We start from the raw sequence: 18,857 nt of genomic DNA, 5'->3' as shown, positions 1-18,857 counted from the left end.
TTGACGTTCGCCTTGACTAACCAATGGGTGAGCTCCATTTGTCGCGTAAAAACTGAACGTCGACTTGTAAAGTTGGGTTGAGTAACTTCTGCAGGTCCATGTCGCGCCAAAACTGACCAATGGGTGAGTTCCATTCCGCGCCAAAACTGACCAGTGAGGTGATCGCGCGGTTTTGGCGCATGAATTTCGTTGACGGTCGCGCTGACGGGTTAAAAAGAAGGTGCGTCAAGAAAGTGACGCCTATTCCGGCTATCACGCCTAGACAACACCAGACCACGTTCGTCCAGAGAGTAGACTTCTGACGCTACGCTGCCGTCATGGTTTACGGAGAAGGAGGAAGAGGAGGAGAGGCTTTGGCGAAGTTTACGTCGAACGTGTGCCAGGCGGTTTTCCCGGCTGGACCATTGGGTGCGCCATGTCCAGACGCAGCACGCCGAGGAGGAGAGGTGGCAGTTTACCTGCGGCACGTGCGCCAGGCACTTTTCCCGGCGGGACAGCTGGACGCACCACGCACTGAGGCATGAAGAGACGCAGTACGCCGAGGGGGAGAGGTCGTAGTTTACCTGCGTCACGTGCCCAGGCACTTTTCCTGGCGTGGTAATTTGGTCCGCCACCAGTGTCGTCATGGAAAACAGCATGTGTGGAAATGCGAAGGATGTGACAAGACCGTTCCTGTGAGTGCAGGAACAATCATTTTCGGGTGGCTAGACAACGAGCCTTTGTAGTGTGATGTAAATGGAGGTAATTTATATATAACAATAAATGAAGACACATAGCCTGGAATGAAGGCATGCATATGGAATAAGGCGCATAGTATCAAAGGACATACATGTGTGAAGATCGAGTAAGCCTTTGCACACATGTATTTCTTAGGCATACATTTTGTACACAGGTCCTGGGTGTACGAGTTCGTCTGCAGGACAACAACACCCGTAACTTTCCATGGTGATATTAGACAATTTTGCAACCGACATATGATTAAATGCATGAAACAGCGAATAATGTTTAAAACCAGAATGTGGATATTTACTAAGATTGCATGCTGATAATGAGACAATATAATGAGACATCAATGCAAAAGACTTTTTAACAAGGTGATGACAAAACGGAATTTATTTTATATTTGGTCGACCATTCCTGAAAAATAGTCATTTGGGCACCCATTCTTTCATAAACTGATATATTTGCTCAAAATAAACCTCTGTGGAACAAAAAGTTTTTTATTTTCATCCTAAACCACTTACACATCAAACAGCATAGAAAAATAATTCATCATCTATCAAATAACAAATATACACAATTCACTGCATATATCTGGTCACCCAAAAGTCAATGCATCATTTAGATGACCGCATATATGTCGCCCAAATAACACATTACCTTGTGCACAAACATTTTGTTCTTTCAGGCAACCACATTTTTATATGTCGCCCAAATAACAAATTTTCATGTGATATTTTAGCTATTATAAGACCTTATATTCAGGTGTTAATGTGTCGCCCAAATGACAAATTTTCATACATTTTTAGACAATGTTGTATATATCAAAGTTGTTAGAAATATAGGATTCCCATAAACACCAAGACCCTTTGGAGAGAAATGTGTACCTTGTTAAAAGACCTATGTAGATTTCCTAAAGCCACCACTTATTTGGAGTGGTTATCTACGCTTCTTGTAGATGTATTCCCAGCTATGCCAATTTTCATACATTTTAAGACAATGTTGTATATATCAAAGTTGTTAGAAATATAGGATTCCCATAAACACCAAGAATGGTCGCCCAAAGTTAAGGTGGTCACCTAAATGGCTCTTTTTATTTCAAAACGATTGCCCAAGTACACAACATATACTTTATACACACAGTTATTCAGGCGACCATATATAAGAGAATGTCACATATGCCTGCCTTTGGTCGACCAGTGTTTATACGGTGTCATTCAGACGACCGCATATAACAAAATGTCGTATATGACTAATTTTGGTCGACCAGTGTTTACACGGTGTCATTCAGACGATCACATATAACAGAATGCTGTATATGTCTGCCCTTGGTAGATCAGCTTGTACACAGTGTCATTCAGACAACCATATGTGAGAATGTCGATGTCGCGGCACACTCATACTCACACACGTCACTGTCCTCCTCATGATCATCACCCTCCCTGACAGGTCCCAAAGACCGTCTATTATGAGCCATTTTGCAAATCTGCAACGTCCACTAGAAAGTATTATATATATCATAAACCACTCACACGCCGTAAGATTAGTGGTCCCGTAGACCTCGTATTTCCAATGATATGTTGTCGCCTTATAATGGAGATATATAGATATTAGCTATATTGATAGTTTTCTCTTCTGCACTGTCCAACAGTATATATATTATAAGCCAATGTCATATACGCTCTGGATATCCGTCTGTTGATATCCTCTCGGGGTCTCACCCCGACAGGGAATCCGGTACACCCTGCCGCCTGGTCTGTTAGAAAAAAAGTCAATAAGGTCATAGGCATAACACGTTTCTGTGGTCATATTCTCTGGATTTGTTGCCTTTTTATGTAAAATTGAATAAAACAATAATTATTGGGCATGATAGATGGCGCTGTAGGGCTAATCTATGCCCACTTGTCATCATGTTTGCTAGGTTATCGCCCACCGACATTCGCTTCTGCACATACACGAAAAGGTATGACTGCCGATATCAACAGATAATTATGTGACATTATAGGCTATTCTAGAAGACAAGTCAGAAGCTAGACACCACGTGAAGAAATTCGTCTCGCAAAAATATTACACAGGAATATCCCTGTTGTCAAATTGATGTCAGCGATAGTGTATTCGTTGGATTTGTGTCATTTTCAGCTTTCCAGATAGCCTAGGTGTTTTTATCTTTTTATTTTCAGCTTTTCCAGATAGCCTAGATGTTGTTAGGCTGTCGACTAAAACTGACGTATGTATCATACGATGCAGTATAAACCCATGCCGTATTTCGTACATCAGAATCAGCAATGCCATTTGTGAGAGAGAGAATTTCAGGGGGAATAACTCTGGGCCGCATGTTGACACGGCTATAGACGGGGACTAGCCTTTGTTTCCTTCCCAATAATATGTAGCCGCCTTATAATGAAGATATATAGATATATAGCTAAACTGATAGTGAACCGCGTCTACCAAGTGATGGAGTACACGCCCGAGCGAACCTTCCAATTATTCGCGGACGCAGTCACCCAAGCCGGGCGAGAGGGGGACGCCGACCCTGCCAAGGCTCTTATAGGGGAAACGATGAAGTTGAAATTCCGGCTATGGCAAAACCGTGACAAACCAAGACCGGCATGTGGATGTGAAAATCAGTGATCTGACGAAGACGCCGAAGTTACTGGAGAGTATACTGTGCCGTACCGTCGACCAAATTGATGACGACACCTTTAAGGTTTTGAGCAGCAAGAGGCCCATTCGTTACAACCAACCCCTGCAAATAGGATGTATGGTGTACCACTATGACAAACTCCGTATGTTGGAGTTTTACTATGATTTCATGACTCGTCTTTTTAACAAGGCGGACTGGCAGTACTGCGAGATGGACTGACCCAGACTGGGAATCCTTGGTTAAACCTGAGCTGCGGGCGGTATACGAGGCGGAGCGGGACAAATGGTTACCTCGACGCGACCACTTCGACTGTGATAAACGTACGCCGGGACTCTTCAAAGTCGAGTGGACTGGTGATGCTATCGTCATTTTGTGTTCGAAGACATACTATTGCTACGGCGGGGAGTCGAACAGTAAAGACAAGCTCTCCTGCAAAGGCGTTAGCCCTCGGAGTGTGGATAAGGACGTCTACTTCTCCGATATGCGTGACCACCAAAGCGCGAGTGGTGTGAACCGCGGGATGCAGATGCGGCGAAACAGCATGTATTCGTACCCACAAATGAAAGACGCTTTCACTTATTTTTATGCAAAGCGGAAAGTACTGCCGAACGGTGTGAGCACCACCTACCTGGATGTTTATAAACCATGCCCCCTCTAATGTGTTGTCGTTGAAGACTAAAAATAAAAAGTCAAATCCCCACTGTATGCGAGTGTCATTGTCTCTTCATTCATCTTTATTTCATAAAGATGTGTCGAACAGAAAATGAAAGAACGTTAATTTTACAGCCCACTGGTTGGTGGAGTGGAAGTGCTGGAAATGGAACGGGTTTTTTGTGCGTAGTTCCCGTCAAAAGGCATGTTGCTCACACATCCCACCACTAAGCGTGTCGGCAAGCTGCCCAGAAATAGGTTTTGTTCGTTGATGAGGGTGGGGCCTTTGGGCTCGGAGAAATACTTAGTCAGCACTCGGCGGATAGGGTACTTGGTAAATAAGTAAAAGTGGATTCTTCGGTACTTAACGATTGGCTTGAGATTGTCAAAAAGAAGGTTAGTTTAGCTATACACCGTCTAGACATTGATGCTCTACCTAAAGTTAAACAGGTTCTGAAGGATCCCACTGTGCAAGAAACACTCGCTGACCTTCATAGTAAATTTGTCATCACTGTAGCAGACAAGGCTCGTAATAATGCCATCTTCATTTGCAAGAATTATTATTATCAAATTCTTGTTCAAGAACTATGTACGTCTACAACAATATCCATGTATTCTGCTACTACATGTACACTGGAGGAACTATTTAACAAACACAAAACCTTTCTTTAAGAAAGGCGCATAAATATACCTACCCGTCATACATAAATACCACAATTATCTAAAATGCATAAATTCCCATTCAAGGCTCGATTTTATAGCGGGTTCAAGAAGTTGTACCACCAAACTCTTGTCAACCCTACTTATCGAAAGCGTTACAAGAGTCATTTTGGAATAAGTATTGTGCAATAACAAAAAATTGAGGTGTCAACTGCATGTGGATTCTTAACAACTCAAATTTCTTACAGAAGACCTTGATGCTCATATGCATATACCGTATAAAGACATATCCACATGGGATTTCTCTACTCTCTATTCTACGATTCCTCACAAAGATCTTATTGAAAGAATATCGGTCGTTAATTGTATTTACTAAACAGGTCACCGTTACATTAACGTCAGAGGCAATAAGGTTTCTTTAGTTCCACTATATATGAAGGTTACCACTCGTGGATGTTATTGAATTACTTATTAATAACATCTTCTGTGAAATTCGGGGATACCATTTACCACTAGTGCATAGGTATTCCAATGGGTACAAACTGTGCTACTCTTTTGGTAGACCTATACCTGTTTCATATGAATACGACTATATGCAGAAATTACTTAAGGTAATATCTCTAAAGCTCGATCCTTTGCATTTACCAGCGGTATATTGATGATCTACTGGCATTAAATAATCCCCATATTGCTGAAGCGGTGAAGGAAATCTATCCGCCTTCATTGATTTAAAGGAGACAACAGATATCTGATGGTACATCCTATTTGGATCTATATCTGTACAAAGATGGACAAGGTCTCCTTTCACGCCCGGCCTTTTACGACAAAAGGGATAATTTCAACTTTGATATTGTAAATTATCTTATTTGGATAGCAATATACCAGAGGGTCCTGCATATGGGGTATACATATCTCGCCTTGTAACATTTGTCAAATTTGCGTTAATTGTGATGACTTTAATCTGCGTCACAAGTTGCTAGTTCAAAAACTAGTTTGTCAAGGATGCTCCATAAAACGCCATTCTAAGTTTCTCAAATTTTACAATGAGTATAACACTCTCGTTGTCAGGTGCGGTGCGTCGGACCTTCCGTTTTATAGACGTCCCTCCCACCCCGTTTAGCTTGCCCCGCATCCTGCGCTGGGGGTAGCGACTGGCTTTGACAACCAGCTGTTTTCCCCCCTCCAGAGCTCGTCGTTTCAAAGCCTAGCTCACCGGCACTCCCTTGTCCCACACGTCGTCCATGACTTTCAGTCCGGTACGTAACGCAGTTTTACCCAGCGCTTTCACAGCCGGCTTTAACAAGTGCTGCGCCATTTTGATGAAACTGCCAAGTAAGCCTTGACCGCGCTGTACAACCGCGCCCCGAAACACAGGTAACCCACCTCAGCGGGCTTGGTGTAATAGTCGATGTAGGATCGGTACATGGCGAGGTTGCTATATTTGGATGGTGAAAATCCGTCAAGGTATTGCTGGTGAAGTAGTCGAGCGAGCTGTTGGTAAAGTGATCTCCGAGGAGCGGACTGACCGTTTTTCCATCTGGTCCCCGGTATTTAATACGGACTCCACATTAGCGGGGGTACGATGGCTGTAGACGGACACAGTCCGGGTCGCCGCTGTTGTCGTCCCTTGGGTCGGCGTGGTGTGGTGGTGGTGGCAGTGGTTTTGTTGGTCGTTGGTCGTAGTTTTTTTTTTTGGGGGGGGGGGGGGGGTTAGGAGGAGGACGAGGGCGGAAACGGGCGGGTAGTGACCGTGATGTGGTAGAGCTTTTTTTCGTCTCGGCTGGGGTGTCCATCTTTTCCCGCACCCAATCACGCCAGGGATCGTCCGTGTTATCGCTCGGTGTCGCCCTAGAGCAGAGCAGCCTTTCGACATTAAAGCGACGGTGACGCTGTGTAAAATCTCGCCCCTCACTCAACGACCGACAGGTTTGGCGATGGGTGGGTTCGTCACGCCTGCTGCGCGGCTTGGTATTAATCTTGAAACGCGCTGTACCGTTGAATGGTGTGGTGATACCGCTGTATTTTCTCATCATCCCATCTCTTTGTCGAGCGCGTTGAGGGCTTAATGGTACTGGGCGCAGGGTACGAGGAGCGTGAGCGTATCTAAGGGCCGCGGCTCAACCAAGGCCATTTTCTTGGCGTGCTGCATTACCTCCCACCAGCTATGCTCTTAATGACGCTACCGATGATGGCGCGGTGGCAGCGAGGAGGGGGCCGATCAGTAGTGGAAGGAGACCACCGCGTTGAACAATCCGTCCTTTCTTATGCAGGGGAACACTTTTCTTGACCAAGGTGCGAAGACCCGTCTTGCCGCTGCAACGTCCCCTTCTGGAACGTTTCCATTTAACATATTCTTGGCACATTCACTCAAACACCGAAGTAAACCCGGATCGTTACCGCACAGCACGGCGCGTCGAATTGCAGGGGTGGCTCGATCAAGCAAGGACAGCACGGGGACCGTAACGTTGACATCACGGGTGGTTGACGTGGAAACAACTCATTCGGCAGATCGTGCGTACGAAGTTTTATAATTTGGGACGGTAGGCGTGCTGAATCTCCCCGGCGAAGATGTAGGTGCGAAGTCGCAGGTGATGAGGTGTGGCTTGCTTGAAATCCCCCAGCAAATACACGTGAGGTTGGGTGGTGGCATCCTCAAACGCCTCGCTCACGTACTGCGTCCGCCCTGGAGCTATCTGATTAGCGATCGTGGTAATTTGAGACGCGTCTCATGGGTTTTTGAACAACACCAAGTAGTGTGCGTTCAAACTGATAGTAAGATGATTTTGTTGAACAAGTTCTGCACGATGTACACCACGCTGATATTGCGGTGGTGGCTACCTTTGGTAAAGAGTTTTGTCACTCGTTCGTCCATCAAATCGTCCTCGACCACTAACGTCCGCTCCCCCGGGTCGAATGCTGACGGGCTGGGCACACCGTCTTCAAACCGAAAGTTGGGCTGCCACTCGCTGAAAAACCAGACGACGCGTTGGGGGAGGGGGGGGGGGGGGTAAATGAGAGCTTGAGCGTGCTCCACCAACCTTTCACAAATACAGACTTTCCACACCCAAGTCGGTCCGCTGACGATGCAGTTAAATGGATGTTCCCATTGAGTATCCATGGATTGAGAAGCTGGGTGAGTCATTTCGGCTGGTCGTACGGGTGAGGGTGAGGAATTCAGCTGGGGTGAACTTGGGAATCTCGTAAACTTCAACTGGGGAGTGATGGTTGGGTGCGTGGATGCGTCGTGCTCGGGGGTAAACGCCGTGGTGGGTAGCGTGGTGGAAGCCAGGTCCTCGCCCGAGGCGATGCTGTCAAGCCGACGCGCGATGTCACTCGTCGACGACGGTGGTGATGGTGGTGGTGGTGGTGGTAATGGTGGAGGTACGGTTAAACCGTTCTACCACGGGCGCTTTGCTTTCGTTAAACGTGTGAAAGAAGAACACCCCGTTGTCGGGGTTTAAAAATGCTTGGAATGGTCTGTTCAGAAACTCCTTGCCCTCGTCCGTTTGCAGGTACAACGGTCCACGTCCCGTTTCCAAAATACGTTGAAACGGCTCGATCAGACGAACACTGGTATTTGTACTCATTGGAACCACCCAAGCGTCATTCGAGAGGGCATCGATGCAGGTAAGTAGGTAACGGTTGTCGTCTTTCTCTTTGGCAACCGCTGTCATGTCGACTGTCTATACCCCCGACCAAAACTCGGTTACGAGGGTAGCGCCTTCGCGCGGGACGGTCCAGCGTGTACGTCTCCTGCTGAGCCAGCCAAGCCGACACGCGGGCCCGACTCACTTTGAGTCCATGTTGCAGGGCTGCCTTGAGCAAAGGCTGAACGCCGCTGTAAGCGGCTGGACTGTCGGGGTCATAGTACAGTGCATGGAGAGCGGTTTCGACCGGGCCTGAGTCTCTGCCTGCGCGCGTTCTCTGACCCGGCTTCCGCCGCCGCCTCCGCGGCGGCGGTGGGTGCTGCTGTGGGCGAGCTGGCTGGCGCCGGTGCGAGGCATAGTCCGGCGTCGTTCTTGGTGTCTGTGTGTTGTGAATTAATCTATCCCAGACAGCGGATATATATTATCCAGTGTACATGCATTTGTCAACAAAATTCAGTTCATTCACAGAGCGCAGACTCAACGAGACACGTTCGCAACATTCTATACTAGAACCGTAGTCTTGCTGAATTTTCCTCACCATCTGGAAATACCACTCGACCGCTTCAGGATTGGTGAGGTCTAGAACAGCTCCTGTAACTTGCCACCATTTTAACAAGGCTGGGGCTTCGCCACGCGTTTCCTTGACGAAGTATCCCTTCTTTGTACCTTCCTTAAATGCACTGGAATCAAGGTTGGAAAATGGCATCACCCAGAGAGTAACACGGAGCTCGAGGTTCTTCAGATTGTCTATCATTGCCCTAGGGTTACTGAACTTCGCTTCACTGAAGTCAATGTCTACGTAGGAACTGGAAAACATGTCATCGATTCCTGACTGACTATTGGAGAAGCCGTGACTCAGAATATCTTGAGCAAGGTCCAAGATTTTCTTCTGATCGATGTTGACTTTGTAAGTTGCCAATGTGGACTGTGTAAGTTGCCCAGATGGGACTTCTGATCATCCGTTCGTCCGGTTTACCAGTGGTTTACTGAAGCAGATGCTGGACATTGTCTGATGCACTTCTTTTACATTGGGCACCTTTGGCATGCACAGGTAATCGTTAGACAGATACGGTCCTTCGCTTCACTGAAGTCAATGTCTCCGTAAGAACTGGAAAACATGTCATCGATTCCTAACTGACTATTGGAGAAGCCGTGACTCAGAATATCTTGAGGAAGGTCCAAGATTTTCTTCTGATCGATGTTGACTTTGTAAGTTGCCAATGTGGACTGTGTAAGTTGCCCAGATAGGACTTCTGATCATCCGTTCGTCCGGTTTCCCAGTGGTTTACTGAAGCAGATGCTGGGCATTGTTTGATGCACTTCTTTTACATTGGACGCCTTTGGCATGCACAGGTAATCGTTAGACAGATACGGTCCTTCGCTTCACAGAAGTCAATGTCTTACCTTAGTTACGGTGTGATAAAAGAGCGGTGGGAATCCGTCCTGCAACAAGGTGGTACATTACATACACCCTAAACATTCCTTTGTCGTCATATGGCTGAAAAAGCGTTGAGCACGAGTGTTAAACCCCAAGCACTCACTCACTCCTTGACTTACATAACACTAACATTAACCGACTTCTTCCTCCTAAAGTACACGTACACCACACCGTTGTAGGATATGTGTATTAGGGGCCGTGCCTAGGTTTACAAGTCTTTGGCGTGGTGTTAAAGGGAAGACAAGCCTTTCCGTCAGCGACAGAGATGAGTTCAGAGAGTGTCCTAGTCTGCGGTTCTACATATAGCAATTTTCCCGGACTAATTTCATGTCACATTATAGGGTAAAAGATAACTTCATTTCGAGGAAAAATTCGAGTGTTCCCCCCCCCCCCCGCCGATAAAATGGAATGGATAGCTCCAACTCGCGAAGCAAAGTACCCCGCTGGTTCATACCAGTTTAAAGCTGTTCTGTTCATTGCCAGTTAACAGAGGGAAAGTTTATCTTCTACCAGACTCACGTTATTTACACAGCCTTAGGCTATGAATACATGCCAGACCACGACCTTGTTATACATGTACATACACTAACAATTTCCAGCCAATATTACTGTCATTGTTTATAAACAGTATTCACCAAGTGCTATAATTTGTAATATGGAATTCCACAGGTGCGACTTTCTACCAGTGTTTACTGGCAAGCTCAAAATGTTTAGGTTACCAACAAAGGAGTTAAAATACAGGTCAAGCATATGTTTTTTTTAGCCTGTACTGTTTACCATTTTTTATCTTCCCTGCATTATGTTATATTTATTTATTTGACTGGGATTTTACGTCGTATAATCAAGACTATTTTACTTATACTAAGGCGGACAGCATTATAGTGGAGGGAAACTGTTCAGAACACATAGGAAGCACCGACCATCCACTGACTGCTGACAGACAAACAAGTCAGGTCAAGATGTGTCATGGTCAAGGTCATTTGTATTTTGCTGTAGGTCATATAGTTCGTAACGCGAAGAGATAGTTCACATGCCCTTCTGCGCGACAGAAGAGAATCTGTCCTTTACAATACTTTTTACACAGCTTAGAACAGAACTTAGCTTAGGGCGAGAAATGCTCTTCATTACCCACAAGTTTTGAATCGGGCAGCCGTTGGTTTTAACATTTACAACCTATGCATAGTGTCTTGATTCTGCATATACAGAGTGGTGCACACGTTTGTGTATGTCAGCAATAACACATTTGGCAAATTCGTCCACCTTATGCCACTGCTACCCCTCGCCTCTACAGTACCCCAAGGCTCAAAATGACCTAGGGACAGGCTGCGTAGATCCTCGTTGATGGAAAAGAATACTGTGCCCTCATTATTCTACGAGGATCGAAATTAGGGGAAATGCATAAGCTCCACATCAGTGTCTTATGTTCAGGAATGTTCGCTCCATTTCATGTCTGCAAGAGTTTTCCACTGCTTCCCTTTACAGACCAAAAGACCTTGAAGACCTTGATTAATCGGAGTTATCCTATCTTGTACACATCATATGATGCAGGTCGGGAAATGGGGGCCGAAAATTTGACATATCAGGCCAACTTAAAACCGGCCTGCCAAACCAAAAAATTAACAAATAAAATCGCAGGCCTAGCATGAGACGCCAATGTATGAGACATCTCTAAGTTTTGCTTTCTAATTTATGGGCGCGTGATAAAGATACAACGAATTTATTATTCACCGAAAACGAAGGAAACACCACTCGTGGCCGTAGCAAACCACAGAGAGATGTTTCAAGAGACAACTCTGTGCTGAAAGCTACTTAAGAACAGAATTATCTCCCTTCAGTTGTCTGCTAATGTGCATTCTAAAATAGAGATGTACCTACTGCCTCCGTTGTGCTTACATCTCTAATAGACTTGGGCGCCATACTTTTAACAACAGCGACGTCGAAAGCGAAGCTCTTGCATTACGTCACCTGACCTGAGATGATTACTTTCGCTTTGTGTAAACAGCTGCAAGCCATGTCAAACGTACTGAACTGTTGAGCAGCGCGCTATTTACAAGCGTCCGTGGGTATTATTAACATCTCCGTCCGTGTTCAAGCTGAACCATTGCAATTTAAATATTGATTTTGATAACAGAATTCACAGGGGTTCAGCAAAAGTTATCGTGAGTTCTTCATTGTGTTCTCGACGCTGGATGATCCAAGGCATAAGCTGATATACAAGACTTATACCATACCCAGCCAATTAGACTACGACATTTCTTTTCTCACCGCGCAAAGAGCGATGACTTTGCTGCTTTGCGTTTATCTCTACAGAAACGCCACCGCTTGCCTTGGCGTACGCGATTACTTCTTCAAACTTTCCATGCCGTCTTTCGTGGGCGTCGTCTTGTTGAAGAACTTAATATTCATTAGCTAATAAGTGAGTAAATAGCTCATTTTTATTTTAGATGTTTTTTATTAATTCAGATGCAGGTAGTTGCTTGATTTTATGGCACTGATACAGATTTCGACTCAAGGAATCTGATAATAGTTAATTAAATATCTGGTACTCCTCTATCAACAATTATCCCAAAATTTGGGGGGAAATCAGTGCGCTGATGGCCTCCATGTATATACGAGCCTTGTCTTGGTGCCGTAGGATCACGTAGAAAGGCGCGTAATCTCGAATGCTCATGTGCGATCGTATTGCGGCATGTACTCCCGTTTTTGCATCAACAAAATGCGAAACTAATGTTTACTTCTTGCTGGGATTGAAAAGGCCACGGTCAGAAAACTTAGATCATGAGACAGCTGCGCAGACGATAATCGATAGCCTCATGCCTTGACAGAAACCTTTGGAGTTGATTTTTCTCGTTCGGCCGACTGGGCAAATTGTTCTTTCTATTTTAATCCATGATGACTGATGAAATCATCACTAAACTTGTCATTCAAGGCTGCGTGGTCCTGTTAGGTTGATTTCCTTGTCTTTTGGCGCGCGGTTCGGAAATGTTAGTAGACCCGACTCGCCATGACTGCAAAAAATTATTTCGACGAGAAGAAAATATTTCTGCGGATTGCAACAACATTTCCACTCGGGATTGGATTTACTCTCGCAGAGGTGATAATAAATTTCCTGTTCTCTCCTGCTTTAGAGTGAATTTGAAAGCCGACTTCGTTATGGACCGACTGGATTTTGAAATTCAATGATTAAACGTTCAGGGAGGCAAATATCAGAAAGTTGTTGAAAACAGGCCTCAAGGTTTAATATAAATTGAACTCCTAAACTGGCAGGCCATGTTTAAAAATTGCAGCTATTGTGGCTGCTTAAACTTTATGACTTGAAAACAGTTGCAGACCAAAGGAGATTTTCTAATTCGAGACCTGATGATGTAAAAGATTATCACAGTTTATCTTTTCTGTTTCAATCAGTTTCGTTGATCTCTCAAACGTGTTTGTGCTAACGACATTTTTACGATGATTCCATGATTTAAATTCCACATCGGTAACTTGAAATACCTTAAAATATACTTTAAGTGAGTGAGTGAGTGAGTGCATGGGGTTTAAATATACTTTGACCCTCATGCTACAAGACGCAGACGTGCACCAATATACTGTAACGTCAACATTGGTGTACCAAAGCTAAAATCAGGTGTACCAACACACTGCAATCGGTTGTGCAAAAGCTGTAATAAGGCATGTCAACACTCTGTTATCAGGGCTACCAACATACTGGAATCAGGTGTACCAAAGCTGTAATCAGGTATGTCAACACTGTGTGATCAGGTGTACCAAAGCTGTAATCGGGTGTGTCGACACCCTGTAATCAGGTGTACCATCATACTGCAATCAGGTGTACCAAAGCTGTAATCAGGTGCACCAAAGCTGTAATCAGGTGTACCATCATACTGCAATCAGGTGTATCAAAGCAGTAATCAGGTATGTGAACACGCTGTAATCTTGTGTACCAACATACTGTAATCAGCTGGACCAACACTCTAATCAGATGTATGAACATACAGTAATAAGGTATAGACCTGATGCCGTGATCACTTATCAGTGTTGTACCAGGTATATTAAGCTATAATCAAGTGTACCAACAAATTAACCATAGATACCTACGCTGTAATAATGGTGTTACCAACACTGTAATCAGGTGTACTAACGCTGTAAACAAAGATATATACGTAAGCAGTCGACATGTATGCCAATTTTAACGCTGTGATAAGGTGTCATTAACACTTTGGTCAGGTACGTGTACCAACACTATAATAATGTGCGACATGTGCCTACGCCGTAATCACGTGTACCGACACTGTGATCATGTGTACCAACTAACGACCATACTGTTATGATGGTGTATAACACCCAACCCAACCATCTAGTTATAACCCAGCTATCCCAAGGTTAATATCCCGACAGCCTGTACAGCGTTAACATTGTATTCTGCACATATCTATTTGACTTATACTCTTGTGAAAAATGAAGGGGCCATTTTATTGAATTTCATATTCTGTATGCTGCTGCAAACCGGCCACACTTTTGTGCGACGTTTTGTAAGAGATGCTTACCTAAACTTAAAAATCCATATGCCAGGGTGACGATCTCCGTGAAATTTAATCTTAGGTCAGGAGATAAATTTGAAGTCCATGTCGATGTAGAATTATGAATCGGTAAAATATACCGCCAAACGTTTAACTAATTTTGTTAGCTTAACATGACTACCATTTATGTCATCAAAAGCCAAATTCAAGTCCAAGCAAGCCAAATTTACGTCATTGCAAGCCAGGTTCACGTAATTACAAGCCAGGTTCACGTAGTTAGAAACCAGGTTCACGTACTTGGAAACCATATTCACTTGATTGCAAGTTCACATTGCAAGCCAGGTAAGCATTGCATGTCACGGTTTATCAAACCTTGTGTAAATATGAAGGTGAAGAACATATCAATGGGTAACAAGATATAAAAATATCACATCTGCTTATTAGAATAAACATTTCAAACATTCTTAAGACAAACACACCTACTTATGTAGAACATGTCAGAGGCAAAACAATTTACCTGATGATGGAAGAATATTTGGGAACGGGTATTTCATAAGTTAGAATGCAGCAGCATTTATGAATAATCAGTCCATAGTTCAAAACTTTACAAAGGTAGCCACTTGATCTAGTTCGATTCTGTAGTCTTGTAGCCAGGTTTTGCCGTCTAGCTCACAACCACGAAGTTCATCCCGCCATTTGCCCTCCGGCAAGTATATACTTCTCTGTCGCTGAGCATCCTCTAGTATTGGAGCCACGAGTAAGAAGTCTCCCACCATAAACTCCGAGTCTACCTGAAGGGCGTCCTCATCTTCCGGAGCCAGCCACCAGATTGGACGGATCAAGGGTATGCCTGTGCAAAAAGTGAAACAGAATGTATACAATATATAGCGAAAAACTAATATCATACTTAATATAATATAGGGATAGTTAATGAATAGTTAGGCACCAAGAAGGATAATATGTCGTTGGGCCAACAGTACTTACAATTATTTAAAAGTTTAAACAATGTATATTTGTCATTTTGATAACCAGTTAGCAACATGTAAGGAAATTGCAAGTCATTTATCATTTAGCCTGCATGTCTATGAGGAAGTTATAATTATGGAACCTACCATTTGCCTGGGCGTCCTCGATGGCTTCTAGAACACGCGGAGCCACCATCCTTTCATGAATGTTCACGAACTTCCTGGCCAATTGCACAACCTCTTCATCATATTGCCATGGTAACACGGAGAACTGCATGGAGGGTAGATAGGCCGTCAACTCCATGATGGAAGAATATTTGGGAACGGGTATTTCATAAGTTAGAATGCAGCAGTATTTATGAATAATCAGTCCATAGTTCAAAACTTTACAAAGGTAGCCACTTGATCTAGTTCGATTCTGTAGTCTTGTAGCCAGGTTTTGCCGTCTAGCTCACAACCACGAAGTTCATCCCGCCATTTGCCCTCTGGTAAGTATATACTTCTCTGTCGCTGAGCATCCTCTAGTATTGGAGCTACGAGTAAGGAGTCTCCCACCATAAACTCCGAGTCCACCTGAAGGGCGTCCTCATCTTCCGGGGCCAGCCACCAGATTGGGCGAATCAAGGGCGTGCCTGGTGTACACAAATAAGAAGAAAAGAGAATTAAGATTTGGTGATGAAATGTTTCACTGAATAGAAACTTTTATACGGGGGTTACAGTAAAAGGCATACACGGAACGGATTGAACGATCAAAAGCAAATGGACTGGACCAAAATAATAATTAAATAAATGAACCAAAATTCAACTGAGAAAGTGTCAATAACGAGCAAAATAAGGTAAGACAAAATGAAGTTATCTGCCAAACAGTCATTTAAGCGCGGCGTCTTGATATGTACAACACAACTCTTACCCTCAGAATGTGTTTGCTTGATTGCCTCTATAATCCGAGAGGCAACAATATTTTCATGGATGTCCACGAACTTTCTGGCCAGTTGCACAACCTCTTCGTCATATTGCCATGGTAACACAGAAAACTGCATTGAGGGTAGGTACGCCGTCAGTTCCAGCCAGCGGATGTACAACTCTCTCTGGGGCAGAACAGTTAAGTGGAATTCGCCATGTTCACCGTAAGCGTTACCACCTATCATGTCCGGAAGAACCGTAAGGGTAGCCAAGAAGTCCAATGGTAAGTACGGTTGGGATCAATGACTGTAGCCCGTTTTCATAGCCCCAGCAGGAATCTTTGTCTGTCACACGGACGAAGTTGGCGAACTCCTGTGACATAAAAGGCAGATCGCATTTCCACCATTCCTCCGAAGCTGCAGATTAACTTGTTGTAGAGAGTTGTGTACTCTCCAGGTGTTTTTCAGTGGGCGGAATGTTTTGAAGTTCATGGGCAAGTAACCTATTTCGCCACCATCGAACTTGAAAGAATCTACACCGTAGTCTTGCTGAATTTTCCTCAGCCTCTGGGAATACCACTCGACCGCTTCAGGATTGGTGAGGTCTAGAACAGCTCCTATACCTTGCCACCATTTTACCAAGGCTGGGGCTTCGCCACGCGTTTCCTTGACGAAGTATCCCTTCTTTGTACCTTCCTTAAATGCACTGGAATCAAGGTTGGAAAATGGCATCACCCAAAGAGTAACACGGAACCCGAGGTTCTTCAGATTATCTATCATTGCCCTGGGGTCACTGAACTTCGCTTCACTGAAGTCAATGTCTCCGTAGGAACTGGAAAACATATCATCAATTCCTAACTGACTATTGGAGAAGCCGTGACTCAGAATATCTTGAGCAAGGTCCAAGATTTTCTTCTGATCGATGTTGACTTTGTATGTTGCCCATGTGGACCAGATGGGACTCCTGATCATCCGTTCGTCCGGTTTCCCCAGTGGTTTACTGAAGCAGATGCTGGACATTGTTTGATGCACTTCTTTCACATTGGACGCCTTATAGATAGTAAGCGACAGTGTCGGTAAGCCGTCCTCTGAAGTTTAACACTAGCATATTGCGTATCGTCGAAAACTGCTTTCAGTCTGAATTGCCCGTAAGTACCGTCCCAGCTTACGTGTAGTGGCACTTCATTGTCCACGCAGACTCCAACTCCTCGGGAATTGATCCAGTACCTTTCTAAGACGGGTCCAGAGGCTTTGTGATCCTTTGGCATACACAGGTAATCGTTAGACAGATACGGTCCGTCTGGTATATGCGAGTTGTTCATCGGCCATTGCTGAATATACAACTCCGATCCACCGTACCAGTGAACTTTATCTGGTTCCAGATCAAATTCTATCTCAGGCGTATAATCGCGACTGTGAGCTTTTAGTGAGATGTGGAAAGAGTCTATTTCTTTGTCCCTTCCCACGCTCATCCTGGAAACTTGTAGGGTCGCCATTTGCCCAAATTCCACACTGTCCTCTCCAGCCTGAATTACACATTCTGATTTGTCTGGGGTGATACGTTGTCTTTTTGGAAATCCACGAATTATGCCACGCAGAAATGGCTCTTCGGTATTGTTACCGGGGAAGAGCAAAACAGTATCTTGTGTTTTCCTTCGTCAAACTTGCAAAAGAACGCACTCATTTTCTGCTCTCCATATAGAACACCACAGCAATGTCTTCACTCATTCACAGAATAGCACAATTATTGCTTTGCTTTGAACGACCAGAAGGTAGATGTAATACACTGAAGCACATGTAGATAACCTGTATCGGCTTAACACGCCGTAACCAAAGTAAGGCCTCGGTAATAATGCAGTGTTTGGATAGATTAGCGTTTTTCATTCTGTTAGTCGTACAGTTTCTTTGACTTACAACCGGCCCGGATAGCACAGTTGGATAGCACAGTTGGTAGAGCGTCCGCTTCAGGAGCGGTAGATCCAGGATCAATCCTTGGTCAAGTCACACCTAAGACTTTAAAAGAGGAAGTTGTAACTTCCTCGCTTGACGTTCAGCATGAAGGGTATAGTGCAACTACTGGTTGACCCGTATCAGTGTTATGACTCGGGAGGGGCGGCTCCCTTGCCTTCGGTAAGTCGTCTCAGTGAAGCAGCACTAGATAAAAGAGCGGTGGAAATCCGTCATGCAACAAGGGAGGTACATTACATACACCCTAAACATTCCTTTGTCGTCATATGACTGAAAAATTGTTGAGCACGACGTTAAACCCCAAGCACTCACTCACTCCTTTACTTACATAACACTAACATTAACCGACTTTTTCCTCCCCCTACACGTACACGTACACCAGACTGTTGTAGATTATGTGTATTAGGCCTAGGTTTACAAGTCTCTGACTTGGCTGGCGTTAAAGGGAAGACAAGTCCTTCCGTCAGCGACAGGGATGAGTTCAGAGAGTGTCCTAGTCTGCGGTTCTACATATAGCAATTTCCCCGGGACTAATTTCACGTCATATTATACGGTAAAAGATATCTGCATTTCGAGGAAATTATAAGAATCTGTCGACCAGGAACTGAGTTCCACCCCACCCCCCTTAAAATGGAATGGGTAGCTCCAGTTCTCTAAACAAAGTACCCCACTGGTTCATTCCAGTTTGAAGCTGTTCTGTTCATTGCCAGTTGACAGAGGGAAAGTTTAACATCTACCAGACTTT

General features: G+C 44.5%; 2 protein-coding genes across 2 annotated transcripts; both read right to left on the bottom strand.

Annotated features, from left to right (window-relative positions):
- Positions 1 to 14,572: 14,572 nt before the first annotated feature.
- LOC135480488 (myogenesis-regulating glycosidase-like) lies at positions 14,573 to 15,535 on the bottom strand. Its single transcript, XM_064760334.1, has 2 exons — positions 15,390 to 15,535; positions 14,573 to 15,127 (listed from the first exon to the last, which is right to left on the bottom strand). The coding sequence occupies exons 1-2, from the start codon at positions 15,517 to 15,519 to the stop codon at positions 14,874 to 14,876; spliced, it is 384 nt and encodes a 127-aa protein (XP_064616404.1). The 5' UTR covers positions 15,520 to 15,535; the 3' UTR covers positions 14,573 to 14,873.
- An 85-nt stretch (positions 15,536 to 15,620) lies between these two features.
- On the bottom strand, positions 15,621 to 17,959 carry LOC135478060 (myogenesis-regulating glycosidase-like). The gene is given in 6 exon segments (XM_064758361.1): positions 15,621 to 15,874; positions 16,153 to 16,402; positions 16,404 to 16,529; positions 16,531 to 16,602; positions 16,604 to 17,230; positions 17,272 to 17,959. Coding segments are annotated over 6 exon segments (1,698 nt in total). The 5' UTR covers positions 17,641 to 17,959.
- Positions 17,960 to 18,857: the final 898 nt, after the last annotated feature.

Source organism: Liolophura sinensis, chromosome 1, assembly GCF_032854445.1.
Source record: "Liolophura sinensis isolate JHLJ2023 chromosome 1, CUHK_Ljap_v2, whole genome shotgun sequence".
NCBI classification, from domain to species: domain Eukaryota; kingdom Metazoa; phylum Mollusca; class Polyplacophora; order Chitonida; family Chitonidae; genus Liolophura; species Liolophura sinensis.
Note: the sequence above shows the minus strand (reverse complement) of the source record. Positions and strands in the feature narration are given on the sequence as shown.

Bases quoted from the DNA above. Each gene is read 5' to 3' on its own strand.
- LOC135480488 (XM_064760334.1), bottom strand. From the start codon at position 15,519: ATGCAGTTCTCCGTGTTACCATGGCAATATGATGAAGAGGTTGTGCAA. The intron at 15,128-15,389 runs GTAGGTTCCATA...CTTTTTGCACAG, and splicing joins CGAGGACGCCCAGGCAAATG to GCATACCCTTGATCCGTCCA.